We start from the raw sequence: 15,153 nt of genomic DNA, 5'->3' as shown, positions 1-15,153 counted from the left end.
CGTACCTGCTGGTTGAGGTGTCCGGTCCGTACCTGCTGGTTGAGGTGTCTGGTCAGTACCTGCTGGTTGAGGTGTCCGGTCCGTACCTGCTGGTTGAGGTGTCCGGTCCGTACCTGCTGGTTGAGGTGTCCGGTCCGTACCTGCTGGTTGAGGTGTCCGGTCCGTACCTGCTGGTTGAGGTGTCCGGTCCGTACCTGCTGGTTGAGGTGTCCGGTCCGTACCTGCTGGTTGAGGTGTCCGGTCCGTACCTGCTGGTTGAGGTGTCCGGTCCGTACCTGCTGGTTGAGGTGTCCGGTCCGTACCTGCTGGTTGAGGTGTCCGGTCCGTACCTGCTGGTTGAGGTGTCCGGTCCGTACCTGCTGGTTGAGGTGTCCGGTCAGTCCAAGTGCCATATCGGGTCGCATTGCTTTGTTGTCGGATGCATGATTCATGCTCGATGGGCTCATCAGGTCCGTATGTGAGCGTTGCTTCCTTGTTCTCAATGATTGCTTTTGGTTCATGTTTCAATGAGTTTTTCTGGGACTGGGGTATTGATATGAAGTTTTTGTGGATGTGAAAGTGGATTACTCTCCCTCCCTTGTCGTGCCTTTGTGTGTACAGTTGTTCTGACATGAGTTTTTTCTTTATATCCCGATAGGAGGTGGCTCGTACATTCTGTTTCTACCTTGCAGAACCTACACTTGTCCGATTTGATTCAGTCCTGCTATTTTCATGAAGCCATTGGTGTCGTGTCCTTGGTCTTGGACATTCATTATGATTCGTTCTCCATCCCAGTTAAGAGGACCTCTTCTTAGCCATTCCAATGAGCCTTCTTTGTCTATTCCCAGTCTGTCCGTCTCTTTTTATTTTTTTACTTTCGTAATTGTTTTGCACATTTGTTTGTGACGTAGTTGGTGGCTCTCTTCTCCATTGTATTTGTGTGATGCTTCATTTTCTAGCTCCTGTATTGTTGTTTGTTGGTCGTTTTTGGTTTTTATTATAAAACGTTATTCTTTCTTGTCGATATACCTTGTACAAATGTGCACTTGGCACACTTATCTTGGCCTATTTCCATTTTGATGTCTCCTAAGTACCTTTTCAATCATTTCAGTTGTTTTTTTTTCCAATTTTTTGTCGTTAGATGCGGAGTTTTCGATCATCCATCTTCAGTGGATGCGTCACCTGTTCTTGTCTCTTTGGACGTTCCTTTTATTAGATGTTAGGGTATATCCAATGTGCTTTCCCATTGATGGGGTTACTCAGTCTGTCCACAATCAGGCAGAACAGGAAAGGGGAAAGGCTATCCCCTTGGAAGACTCTGCGTCGTATCTTCACCCCCAGTATTTCCATCTTTCCTTCCGGGTGCTGTAATATCAACGGTGTTCCAAAGCTCCATTGATTTCTGAATCGGTTTGATTACTCGGGGGGTTAATCTTGTACAATTACATGCATTTTATCATCCATGAATGTGGGACACGATGAAAAGATTTTTATTTTATTTTATAATGATTTAAGGCTGTTTAAAATCTGATTCTTCTTGTTTTACGGTTTGAGTATGGCCTTGTGTAGTCGTGGGTGGTTTATTGTTCTGTAGCATCCTTTCTTACATCCCTTCTGTTCTGCCCTGAGGCCTCCTTTGTTGAGTTCGGTGGTGGAACATCATTTCTTTGATAATAATTCCTGTAACAAGTTTGTATCTTGTTGCTAGACATGTTATTGGTCTGTACTTGTGAGGGTCGTTGGGTTTCTTTGGGTTTTGGGATGAGAAAGGTGTTACCTTCTGTGATGAGCCACTCGTCCATCACCTCCTTCTCGTGGATAAGTTTGTTGAATGCTCCAGCTTGGTGATTGTGGACAGCTTCCAGTTGCCTTTGCCAGAAATATGAATTTTCATCTGGGCAGGACTCTTCAAATATCGATTCAAAAATAATATTTTTTTTGTTTGTTTGTTTAAGTTTTCTTCAGAATATAAACTCCTCGATTACCATGCAAACCATCCAACCTTTTTGTGTCTGCATGTTCCCAGGACGACAGTCTACAGGTGCTCTCAGTGTTGCCACATAGCTGGCGACCGGGTGATCCTCCAAATACCCATGCTTTGACTCTGGTGCCTGCTACCCAAGTCGTGTTCCTCTCTGCAAGTTATCGCTTTGTTATCATTCTCGATCTCAGTCCATCGTCAGCCGTTGTGGTATGTCTTGTTTCTTTTTATTTCATCTTTTTTTTTTTTTTTACTGTAAATCCCGTATGCAAAGCAGTGCAACCATGTATAAAACGAACTCTGTGGCTCTGTAGTCACAGGTGTTTACTCGATCGTCAACCGTGCAGCGGTTGATGGTTTTAAAGAAGGAAATATCAATCATCAACCCAAACGTTTTTCATTAATCTTACCGAAATGATGTGACCATGGTTTGGGTAAAAAAAAAAAACCCCAATGATTGTTTGTCATCTTGCATGAAAAATGACAATAAAACAAGAAGCGAATACTTCGATATCGCGCGGCTGGGGGCAGTAAAAGGTTAAGGATGATGAAACAATTTTGCAGTTATAAAATTTAAATGTAGATACGATGAATTAGCATGCATGATGGGAAGAGTTGTGACGTTGGACAAATTTCTATTTATAGCCCTCAGATCAAAGGGACGTACGCGGCCATAAGTGTGACAGAGGACACAGGACAGAATAGCCAATTATATAACAGCGCGATGTCACCGTGCTAAAATAACCACTTCTGTCACCAAAAAAGAGGAAGAAATCACCTCCACAAGACATTTTAATAACACTTCTGGTGAAAAACAATGAAGAACGAGAGTTACAACGCTGCGCGTCAACAACTAACGGAACAGGAAGATTATCACTTCCTGCTCAGAAAATCAACTTCCGGCGTCACACAGAAAACGATTCAGCACAAAAAACGTCCCTCTTCCGCATTAACTCCGCCCACAATCCACCCGGCAATCTCCGCCCACAATACACCCGGCAATCTCCGCCCACAATCCACCCGGCAATCTCCGCCCACAATTCACCCGGCAATCTCCGCCCACAATACACCCGGCAATCTCCGCCCACAATCCACCCGGCAATCTCCGCCCACAATCCACCCGGCAATCTCCGCCCACAATGCACCCGGCAATCTCCGCCCACAACGCACCCGGCAATCTGCGCCCACAACGCACCCGGCAATCTGCGCCCACAACGGACCCGGCAATCTGCGCCCACAACGCACCCGGCAATCTCCGCCCACAATCCACCCGGCAATCTCCGCCCACAATCCACCCGGCAATCTCCGCCCACAATTCACCCGGCAATCTCCGCCCACAATGCACCCGGCAATCTGCGCCCACAACGCACCCGGCAATCTGCGCCCACAACGCACCCGGCAATCTGCGCCCACAACGCACCCGGCAATCTGCGCCCACAACGCACCCGGCAATCTGCGCCCACAACGCACCCGGCAATCTGCGCCCACAACGCACCCGGCAATCTGCGCCCACAACGCACCCGGCAATCTGCGCCCACAACGCACCCGGCAATCTGCGCCCACAACGCACCCGGCAATCTGCGCCCACAACGCACCCGGCAATCTGCGCCCACAACGCACCCGGCAATCTGCGCCCACAACGCACCCGGCAATCTGCGCCCACAACGCACCCGGCAATCTGCGCCCACAACGCACCCGGCAATCTGCGCCCACAACGCACCCGGCAATCTGCGCCCACAACGCACCCGGCAATCTGCGCCCACAACGCACCCGGCAATCTGCGCCCACAACGCACCCGGCAATCTCCGCCCACAACGCACCCGGCAATCTCCGCCCACAACGCACCCGGCAATCTCCGCCCACAACGCACCCGGCAATCTCCGCCCACAACGCACCCGGCAATCTCCGCCCACAACGCACCCGGCAATCTCCGCCCACAACGCACCCGGCAATCTCCGCCCACAACGCACCCGGCAATCTCCGCCCACAACGCACCCGGCAATCTCCGCCCACAACGCACCCGGCAATCTCCGCCCACAACGCACCCGGCAATCTCCGCCCACAACGCACCCGGCAAACTCCGCCCACAATCCACCCGGCAATCTCCGCCCACATCGCACCCAACAATAAGTGTGAGAGAAGACACAGGACAGAATAGCCAATTATATAACAGCGCGATGTCGCCGCGCTGTAATGAGGTAAGTGGAACATGGAAGTTATTCAGAGCAATTTGGATTTATGTCATTCCCAAGGATGGAGAGGAAGTGTTGAATCTTGGATCTGGAATGAGAGCCAAACCAAACTGTCAGGTGGCACAGTATGAGAAGGAATTAGAATGGCACTCGCAAGAGGGCATACCTCCACCAGGCTGAACAATTTACGTTTTGTATCTCACCGATTGGCCGGATCTGCATCTGGACCTGAACCAAAATCGAACCAGTTTGTTTTTGTCACCGACCCAATTCGCCCACCAATGTTTATCATAATCCGCCCACTACTTTTTTGAAATATCGTTTTTGACCCCATCTTTCAATGGCAAGGAATCGCTTGGAAAATTACTTGGATCTTCACCAAAATCGAATAAATTTGTCCTTGTCACACACCCAACCTGCCCACCAAATTTTGTCTGAATCCATTCATTGCTTTTTGAGATATCCTGCTCACATACATACAGACAAACAAAACAGACCGACCAACAATAGTGAAAACATATAACCTCCATCTACCTCCAGTGGCAGAGGGAATAATTGCATCTTGTGGTCTGCTGTCCTTACGTGGGACGTGTAGTGAACCTGATGACATTGCAAACCGAGAAGGGCACTCGCTGGAGCGCATACCTCTGCCACACAATGCCTGATCCATTAGAACATATCGGGCCTAATAAATTTTTGAAATGTCGTTTTTGGCCCTATCTCTCAATTACTTCTCTCATATACTATATAGTTCTAGCTGTAGCATTTTTGCCTGGGGTAACATTGTTTGTTTGTTGCCTCAGCCCTATATTCATCAGATGTTTAAAATATATGATAAAAGCCTGCTCTCTTTGAAGAGACTTATGTGCCCAACTCTGTTTTTTTGTTTTGTTTTGTTTTTTTTAAATGCTTTTGCTGCAGGATGACGATGCTGGGGAGTTATTGCTGGACAGTGTGTTTACAGCACTGGCCCAATGTTTAGGAGGGTTGGCACAGCCTTTTATCCCTCCTGGTTGTTGCAACCGCCAACAACCTGCCATCTACATCACCATACTGGCCCACTCTGGACTGATGTCTCCTGGTTCCATGCAGGTTTGCAGCTGTAATTCCAGGGAAATGAGATTGAACAAGAATAATTTGAACTGAGTTTAAGTGGGTGAGAAGCGAGACATGACCTGTGACATCACCATCTTTGAACCAATGAAGTTTCTGACTTGCATTTGCAATTTGTCCCTCACCCTGACACAATTTCCGACGCGTACCATAATTAGACGAGCTCCAATAATGAGTGTCAGAAAAGGAAATCTGAGAGTTCCACTTTTCCCGACATTCCCCAGCATTTTGTGTTCTTGCATACAAGTTCTCATCATTTATTAAATGTGATGAACATGTAAATACTGTAGAGCAAACCCTCAAATATTGCGGGTTTCAATATAGCAGGTTTTATCCAATCACAGGCAACGTATTATGTTCCAATTTTGTTATCGTGCCATTTCATTTCAGCCAATTGCGGTTTTTGAACCAAGATGAGTCGTTGTTTGCGTCCGCGTGTGCAATTGCCTTCCATTATGAACCTTTTGTTGTTTCTCATGCACCGTTTTTAACGGCGCCCAAACATAAAACGATGGACAAAATTAGTTGTGCCAAAAGGCAGGAAAAAGATATGATGCTGGGCGAAAAAAAAATTGAGTTGTTAGGTTGGCTGGAGGGAAAAGTGCGGCATTTGTGGCCGCCATTACAGGATCAATTAATATTCTGTGCGGTATATCGGTAAAAATGAGTCAAATACAAGTGCAAGTGTTGCTGCCATGGCTCCGCAAAGCGAAAGTCTCATTCTAGTCCCATGATCCTCATATTGAAAGGACTGAAAAAGCGCTTGATATTTATATTGAGGGCCAAACACAGAAAAAAAGTGCCCTTGAGTGGACCGGTGACACGGGAGAAATCATTGCGCAATCACCAACATTTCCACGAGGTACCCGGGCCGAAGGCTCCAGTTCTACCATACGTTTCCACATGTTCCACACCAACAAGGGCTGGTTTGAGAACTTCAAAAGGAAGATTTGACCTCCATGAATGTAAAATTAGTCAGGGAGGCAGCATCGGCAGGCAACGATGCTGCGAAAAACTACCCACCGCAGATCAAGAAACGAATCAAGGCAAAGGGATTTATGCTGGAGCAGGTCTTTAATGCTGACAAGATGGGATTATTCTAGAAGAGGATGCCATCTGATACCTTCCTGTCCAAGCAGGAAAGATCTGTTCTGGGGTTTTCCGATTTCCGATTGCTGACTCCCCTCCCCCCTCCCTGCTCCCCACTCCAACAGCATCATAATCATCATCCCGAGCTAAGTCTTGTGTTTTCTATTCATGGCAGAATACGCAATATTCTTACCCTCACTCACCTCGCTGTTTTGTAAAAATCACCTTCCTGTTTTGGAATAAATTTAAAAGGTAAAAGTCTTGTATTTTTACCTCCGTCACCGAAGGTGAAGGAGGTTATGTTTTCACCCCTTTCTGTCTGTTTGTGGACAGGATATCTCAAATAGTTTTGAACGGATTTGGACGAAACCTGGTGGACACGTTGGGTGTGTGACAAGGAAGAATTGATTCAATTTTGGTGAAGATCCGAATCCGTATCCGGATCTTATAAAATTTTAAGTGATTCTTCACCATTGAGAGATTGGGCTAAAAATGATAGCACGATTTCTCAAAAAGTTGTGGATGTATTCAGATGAAATTTGGTGGACATGTTGGGTGTGTGGCAAGGACGAATTGGAGTTCTCATTCTTGGGCTATGACTATGACTGACTATGACTATGACTATGACTATGGCACAAACAGGTTCTCATTAACAAAGCAGGGTAGGGAAGAAAAAGGACATGACCACACATGCGGTGAATTAACTGTGACCAATGAACGTAAAATAACCCCTCATGCCCATGTTACCACGTCAGAATTTAATTACCAAAGCCTTACACATTCATTTGGGGCGGGGGGGGGGGTGACAAGACAAGACAGCAGAGAAGATGGGACAATAATAAGCGTTCACGCAAGCAGCTTTGCCCACGCGTGGTTTTGGCACCAACGAATCCGGCGATCAGCTTTTGGCGGTTTGTTCGCCTTTCAATCATCAGGGAGGTGGAGAAGGAGAGGTCCAGCGATCTATACTCGTTCCAGCAAACCTCCTGCAGGTGATCCTTGGTGTATGTATCACCAATGAACGCACTGAAGAACCAAGGGTGCCGAGAATCCCACAAGAAATATTCGCAAAAGACCCCAGGGACGAACAAGAGAACCTTCTCATGTGGTGCATTTTACAGCCCCACTCGAGGGAGGCCCTGTTCTGCCGGTGGTGTGCTCAATGGCCGCCTGTGGTGTGCTCATTTGCTGCCTGCAGAGTGAAAAGTGGTTCTCACCTCCAGCAGCCTCATGGCCTCCCATATCCATCCATTATTCAAGCCACGTGTGTCGCACGTGCCCCTTGATATCGCTTGAGCCCCTTGACTTGGGCCACATGAACTCGTGGCAGAAGACAGATCACAGTATTGAATGGTACAGAATGCATAAAAGGGGTGGGTGGGGGGGTGGAATGGGATTAAACACACAAATACTGGGGGGTGGAGGGTTGAGGGTGGTGGAGACGAGATGTTTAACCCTTCTTCTCAGCATTGCCTCTGAATACATAAATTACATCGACTTGTGTTAAACATGTACGAATAAATATCTATTCTCATGAAGCGCGTGTATCCTCTAAGCCAGATCCGTAACAATACCATGCCACTAGATGTCATTTTCTTTCACATGTTTTATAACATTTAGATTTGCGCTCAGCATTTGAGTCTCATCGAAAGAAGTCACCAATGTCTGTCCTTTGTGTACCTTTAGTTTGCCCTTGAAGTCAGTGTTGTGTTGTTTGCTTTGGAAAGGTGTGGATCTAATATGGTAACTGCATGCTGCAGGTCCTGGTGCAGGGCCTGAGGCTGGACTCTACTCCACTTGAACCATTGATGGCTGGCATACGCCAGGAGCTGCTGTGCTTTGAGGCCCGCCTTGCGGATGCCCTACGATGTCACCATGGACCTCCCACCCCGGTACCCAGTCTCACAGCACTGCAATAACACGACTCGAATTCCGTTTGTCTTTCGCTCACCTTCTTTCTCTCATTCTGATTTTTCCAATTTGAAGAAGCCTGAAATGTATAACTATGATAATGCAGGCATAAAGTTTTAAATAGTTGTACATATTCACTCTGCCACCAATTAATTATTTTCTTTTTTTCTTTTCGACATATGGTTTTTTAAGGAGCACGATAGCCCATTGTGTGAAGATGCACTCGAGGAACAGTTATCGCTGAAGACGTCGGCTGCCATGGTAACGCCTGATGTGGCTCTTATTGATGCTGTTCGTACAGCTACCCTCGCCCTCCAACTGCTGCCACTCAACTCTATGGCAGGTTGGTATATTTTAAGGCTGGTGCTTTGCTTTCTGGCAGTTGCTTCCTTTCCCCCCTTTCCCCTGCTTTTTTGGGGGTGTATGGGGGGGGGGATGAGGGAAGGGGATGGTGAGAGGACTGTTAAGACAGTATTAAATATACTGACAGAGTACCCGCCCTATGGGCGATCTTATTCCAAGCATGCAACACGTTCTTCTGCTGCATACCTTTATTTGGGTGCTGTATAGAGGCAACTGACAGCACTGTGTAGGCAAAAGAAACATGAAGTTACGTGCATGAAGCAAAAATGTACCTATTGGTTATAATTAAAAACTCCTCACTGCCCTGGAAAACGTGGGGACAGGAATACTGCACTGTAAATGGTGAAGACTTGTAATGCCCCCCCCCTCACACACACACACCTGTAGGTGGCGCTACGCGATACACATTTACATTGAGAATTTCCGTCCCTCCCCCTCCCCCGAAGACCACCGGCAAAGATAAAAACACCCCGATACATTATTTGGGGTCATGCTGATCCTATGCAGCAAGTCTGGATGGAATCGGCCCACAACTGTCGGAGTCGTAGTGCGACAAACAAACAAACACACAAATACCACTACATGAATTTTCGTAAGGATAAGGGAAGAAAGGGGGAAGTGATTGTGTATTTAACGTTCCATCTTGATTTGCTTTTAACATTGTTCTTGACAAACGGGGACAGGATCAACGCAGGCATGATAGGCCGAACGGCCTTCTCATGTGCCGAAGTTCCCTGTGTATATTTGTGTATCGTTGTTAAAAACAGAAAGAAATTGGGAAGGAAGGACAGAGAGTTGGGGGTGAGAGTGCATGGAATTGGAAGAGGGAGATTGAGACGTTGGGTATGGGGGATGGAGGGGGGGCGGTGGACTTGGGGTTGGAAGGGGGATTGAGTACTTTGGGGTTGGAGCAGTTGAGGACTTGAAGAAGAAAGGGGGAGGGGATGACAGAGTTGGCTTGGGGGAGGGAGGGCAGAGAGGGGACAGTTGGGATCGAGGGGTTTGAGGTTTTGAAGAAAGGGGAAGGGGAGCACAGAGTTTGGGTGTGGTGGAAAGGGGGGGGTTAAGGACATGGGATTGTGTGTGGGGGTGGTGGGGGGGGGGTTATGGACCTGAAGTCACATTTTAAATTGTGCAGATTTTTCATGGGTCCATGATAGTCTCGTTGTGTTTTTGGGTTCTCGAGGTATTTTAGGTCCTCAACTCTTTTAAGGTCTTTTGGATGCCCTGGTTCTTTTCGGTCTTTGGGGTCTTTTGTGTCCTCGGGTCATTTGGATCCCTTGGGTCTTTCGAGTCAAGGTCTTTTGGGTCTTCGGGCTCTTTTATCTCTTCATGATCTTTTATGTCTTCAGGGTCTTTGAGGTATTTTGGGTTTTTCCGTTCTTTGGGGTAGTTATGGGTCCTCAGGGTCTTTTGAGTCTTCGGTTGTGTCAGAGGTGGGAGTGATACGCACACCTTCGGGGGTTTTCTTCCCTTTGGTGTACGTATGTTGTTTGTGGTGCTGGACTCAGCGTGTCCTCGAAGGACTACAATCCAAGCTTTGAGCTTCACGAGACTGGATGAATGTACAGGTCAGCTACCACTCAAATAGGGTCTTTGTCAGTTGGTGTCTGTGACTTCTGAGTGGCGTTACAATGACCACATCAACAGCGTAACGTTTTTGAAACTTGCATTTCAAACAGATACAAAGTCAAATGAGGAAGTTCATCATTACATGCAATGTCCAACTGCGATTCCCGCGAGTAGTTGTTTCCGCCGCCCGGTGTCCCAGTCCTGCCGGCACAACTCACGCGTGTTCACCTCGTCCTTTGGGGTTTTCAAACCTTCGATTCCCCTCGTGGTGTCCTCTCATACGATGGCCCCTCCAGGTTGATTTGAAGAGCTCAAAGGAATTCTTTCCCGATACGCAATCTTAATGAGTCGTAAACAACCTTATTACGATCGGCTCCACATGTTAACAACTGCTCTGGACATTAACACCTCGTTCACTCACAATTAAATCGAGCACGGGGCCAATGGAAACATGCAGCTCTTCACATATCACCCGTCTCTACACCTCCCTCTTATGGGTTTATATAGTATCACAGAACAATCCCGTGCGTTCCAGCAAATGTGATTCTCGTCCATACTGGAAGTTTAGTCTGAGAATGTTCCAGCACCTTCACGAATCTTTCCAGGCAGTTTACAGTACAATACCGCCATCTACAATCAAAATTAGCTCATTACATCAAGCAGTTTATATTACAATTTACCGATCCGTGCAACACGAAACTTATAATGTGTAACCTTCCATTTAATTGTTCATTTGCAGGAACTTACTCATGCTTAAATTTACCACATCCAGCTTTTAACTGACAGGTAAGGTCTTTGGTGTCTTTGGGGTCTTTTGGATCTTTCGGGTCTTTGGTTGGGTCTTTGGGGCTTCAGTGTCTTCTGGGTCTTTTGGGTCCTCTGGGCACTTGGGCACTTTCAGTTAAGTATTTCAGGTTAAAATTGTGTGTGATGTCAGGTCAGCTGTCCAACCAATGGGTGAAGAGCGGATATACAGACATACATAATCACGTACACTTGCTCCAATATATAAGTATACTAGTAGTAATGCCCGGCGTTGCTCGGGCTAGCAATAAAGCCTGGCGTTGCCCGGGCTTTCTTGCAAATTTCCTGAATAGCTGTTAGCGGTTAGGGTTAGGGTTAGCTGTTAGGGTTAGGGTTAGTGTTAGGGTAGCTAACCCTAACACTAACCCAAACCCAAACCCTAACCCTAACCCTAACAGCTTGGCGTAGCGGAGGTAAACAGCGCCCGGGGCAAAGTGGAAATTTGCGTCCCCCGTAGGCCTTAAACTTGAGTGGATTTGAATGGAAAATCCCATAAGGGATATCGATTTATCGATTTTTTTTTTTTTCGAATATCGGAAGTGTTATGGAAAAAATTTATAGCCAATGACCTAAGTTGGACCAAAAGCCATAATCGTACCGAATTTGAATGGAATCCGTTGGAGTTTGTGAAAATGCATCAAAACGAATTTTGATGAGCCTCTTAAGGAAGACAATAATATCATTAGTATATGTGCCAAATCTTGTTTCATTTCATGCAGTAACAAAAATCTGATGGTGGAATAAAGAAAAGGGCGTGCCGAAATATTAATATAGATGTATATAGTTGCGGATCTGGGGTCGGGGTGAGAAGACCACAAGGGGAGCTACCTTGGGTTCCCACAAGACTCTCCGGAATTGCAGGCCGTCGCACACGGATAACTCCGTGACATGGCGGGTTGCTAATCGACCATGAACACCAATACCTCAACCACGTGACTTCGGGTCCTCCGTCTACTGGAAACTGGTTACCAAAAATGGTCATGTGATCTAATTACCGGGGGACACGCCCTCGGTAAACCTTGTTCAAACCGGATCACCTTACCATATCAGATGCAGCCGAGCATAACTGCCAAGGACTACTGGCTAGAAAACAGATGGTTGGGGATTACGTCCTGGCTAGGCTGGGATACAGACCATGCTTGACCATTGAAGGAAAAGACGAAAAGGAGCTGGGCACATTTCTACACAAAGCATTTATTTACAATCAAGCGAGGAAAAGTATTTGGCACAGTGAATGGGGTTTATTATGATGTACAGCAGAGATGGCAAGGAATTTGTGTGGTGCGACAAAAGGCAAGCAACTTACAAAAGCAGACACATATCTTCTACAATCTTAACTTGTGCTATGACAGGTGCCCACACACACACACACCCACACACACCCACACACACCCACACACACCCACACCCTCACACCCACCCACACACTCACACACACCCTCACACCCACCCACACACACACTCTCACACACACACACACACACACACACACACACACACACACACACACACACACACACATACACACATACACATACACATACACATACACATACACATACACATACACATACACATACACATACACATACACATACACATACACATACACATACACATACACATACACATACACATACACATACACATACACATACACATACACATACACATACACATACACATACACATACACATACACATACACATACACACACACACACACCCTATGAAGATTAGATAGCCAGAAGGAAGGAGTGTAGATGAGGACTAACAGCCTCGGAATACCTGGTGCGGTCGCCCGACCGTGCAACCCAGTACGCTTTAGAGATGCTCCACTTATATCCTGCTTAATCACTTTGCCGGGGCTCGTGGAAACGTGTGCTCCTTACTGGTCCAGAAGAACGTCTGTCGCATACCAACCCCGAGTGTAGATGCAGCGACAGGTATACAACGAGGTGCAGTGAAGAGAGGGCGGAGCAGAGAAGTGGGCAAGGCAGGCGGAGAAGCGGAGAAGTGGAGAGAGAGAGACAGGGACAGAGATCGGCTTCACGATCCGCCTTTTATAAGCCCCGGGCGAAGGGTGGGGTGACGACCCGAAGTGACACAAAGTCACCCGAATCGTGCTCTCCTATTGGGTCCGGGCTCCGCCCTGCCAGGCTCCTGGGGCCGGAAGCGGTCTCATTTGCACATCCGGCGCGACATGGCCCAGCGCCAATAAGCTTGCTTCCAATTGCAAGAAGAGTCCTGGAATCCATCACCAGTCCTAATATAATGTCAAGTATTTCCTCTTGTCAAACAACTTGATCTTTGACCATCAGTTTGGATTCTGTCCCGATCTCTCAACTTTGACCATGCTGCTACTTTTCACTCAGCAAAGGTTGGAAACCCAAAATCTCAAATAAGAGATCAGTCCGACTGTCTCCCTGGACATATCTTGTGCATTCGACAGTCTGACATCCTGCACTGCTTGGTTTGCTCACTGCCTGGATGTAAGGCCACATTCATATCTGGCCTTCTGACTTTCTTCCACTTCAGGAGTCTAAATGGAACCCTCTCATCTTTTCTGCCTTGTGTGGAGGCTGGTGTTTCTCAAGGCATATTTGGGCCTGGTCTTGTTCCGCATGTACACAGATGACCTCTCCAAACATCTGGAAAACTTGCTATTTCTTTTTGCAGATGTCAACAGTGTGTTGTATAGTACCCCCATCCCACTAACAGGCAGACTGCAGCTGTGACACTCTCTTGCTTCTACGCTGGTCTGATATATGGAACATGTCTTTCAATTGTGGTAAATCTCAGTCTTACCCTGTCATTCCCCAAGAATCGTTAAAGAACCCACCTATCTATTTCTATGGACTGCCACTTGAAGATGTTCAGTCTTTTGAACTTCTAGGCTTCACTATCAATCATGACTTCTCCTGGGCCACCCATATTGCAAAGCCAGCCACCAAAGCGAGCCACAAGTCGAGGAATCCTCCATAATTCCAAGTCGTTCCACGAAAAGTCAGAATGACACAGCCGATAAGGGAGCTTATCCATAGCTTAAGGGAGGGGAGAAGTGCTCTCTTCTATGGCTTGACTCGTCAGAAACACATTTGTCTCTCCTGGATTCTGCAGAATCTAAAGCTCTCAACATCATTGAGCATCTCCCACGAAAAGCCGAAGCACAAGGCCTGCTGCTGTTCTATTCCAGAGAGGTTGATGGCCTTTTTTTATTTTTTTTTCCTTTTCTTTTTTTACTGCCTCTCTTCCAGTCTCGGTCCCTCCTCTCTCAGCTCTCCAAGCCTCCCTAGCTCCTCCAGGAAGCACATTGTTCCAGTAATCCCCCCTCCTGAAACTCCCCTAAATCCAATCTTTCCACCCATCTCCCTCAATGTTTGGTTCCTCTTTTCTTCCGTATCTTTAAACTGTCTTCCAGAGACGATTCAATCGCTCTCTTCCCCCGAAAGTTTCAATCTTTGAAAGGTTCAAACAGAATTTGATAATAATCGGTATATATCGAAAATATAAGTGGGTCACCTCAACTTGGGGAGGATGAGCAGATGAGGGTATCTCCTCGAAGATATGTGACCTGGGATGAGTCAGGGAGGGCAGAGATCGGCAAGGACAGCAGGAGCAAGGCCAGACATAATCTGTACAGTGCCTATAGAAAGTCTATAACCCCTTTTCAAATTTTACACCTTTTGTTGCCTTGTAGCCTGGAATTATATCGCATTAAATCAGACATTTTACCTCCGCCGCCGAAGGTGGAGGATGTTATGTTTTCACCCCTTTCTGTGTTTTGTTACTTGCAAAATCGAAAAATTTTCAAGTACATATGTTGGTCAGTCAATTTTGTTATCTTGCCAAAACGAAGTTTTTGCAAGATATGTGAGTCAGCTTGTATGTTTTGTTTTTTTTTGTTTTTTTTATCTTGCCAAAACGAAGTTTTGCAAGATATGTTAGTCAGCTTGTATGTTTTTTTTATTTTTTATTTTGTTTGTCTGTAATCACATATAAAAAAAATTCTGCAGAGCACAGTTATCATCGGAAATTTTTGTAACCGCATATCAGAGGCCTATAGAGGTCCCTTTCAGTGCACAAAATTTTGAAGGTCAAGGTCAAAGGTCAAGGTCACTTTGGTGCAAATCAGGGGAGTCGACGAAA

General features: G+C 46.6%; 1 protein-coding gene across 1 annotated transcript in view; it reads left to right on the top strand.

Annotated features, from left to right (window-relative positions):
• Positions 1–15,153, top strand: part of SZT2 (SZT2 subunit of KICSTOR complex) — a 215,035-nt gene that overhangs the window by 960 nt on the left and 198,922 nt on the right. Inside the window, 4 exon segments of the mRNA XM_085885818.1 lie at positions 2,006–2,170; positions 5,074–5,244; positions 8,115–8,246; positions 8,458–8,608. Of these exon segments, the coding sequence (XP_085741944.1) occupies positions 2,006–2,170; positions 5,074–5,244; positions 8,115–8,246; positions 8,458–8,608 (619 nt within the window).

This window comes from Eptatretus burgeri, chromosome 6, assembly GCF_056783735.1.
Source record: "Eptatretus burgeri isolate ZD-2024b chromosome 6, Ebu_testis_v1, whole genome shotgun sequence".
NCBI lineage: Eukaryota > Metazoa > Chordata > Myxini > Myxiniformes > Myxinidae > Eptatretus > Eptatretus burgeri.
Note: the sequence above shows the minus strand (reverse complement) of the source record. Positions and strands in the feature narration are given on the sequence as shown.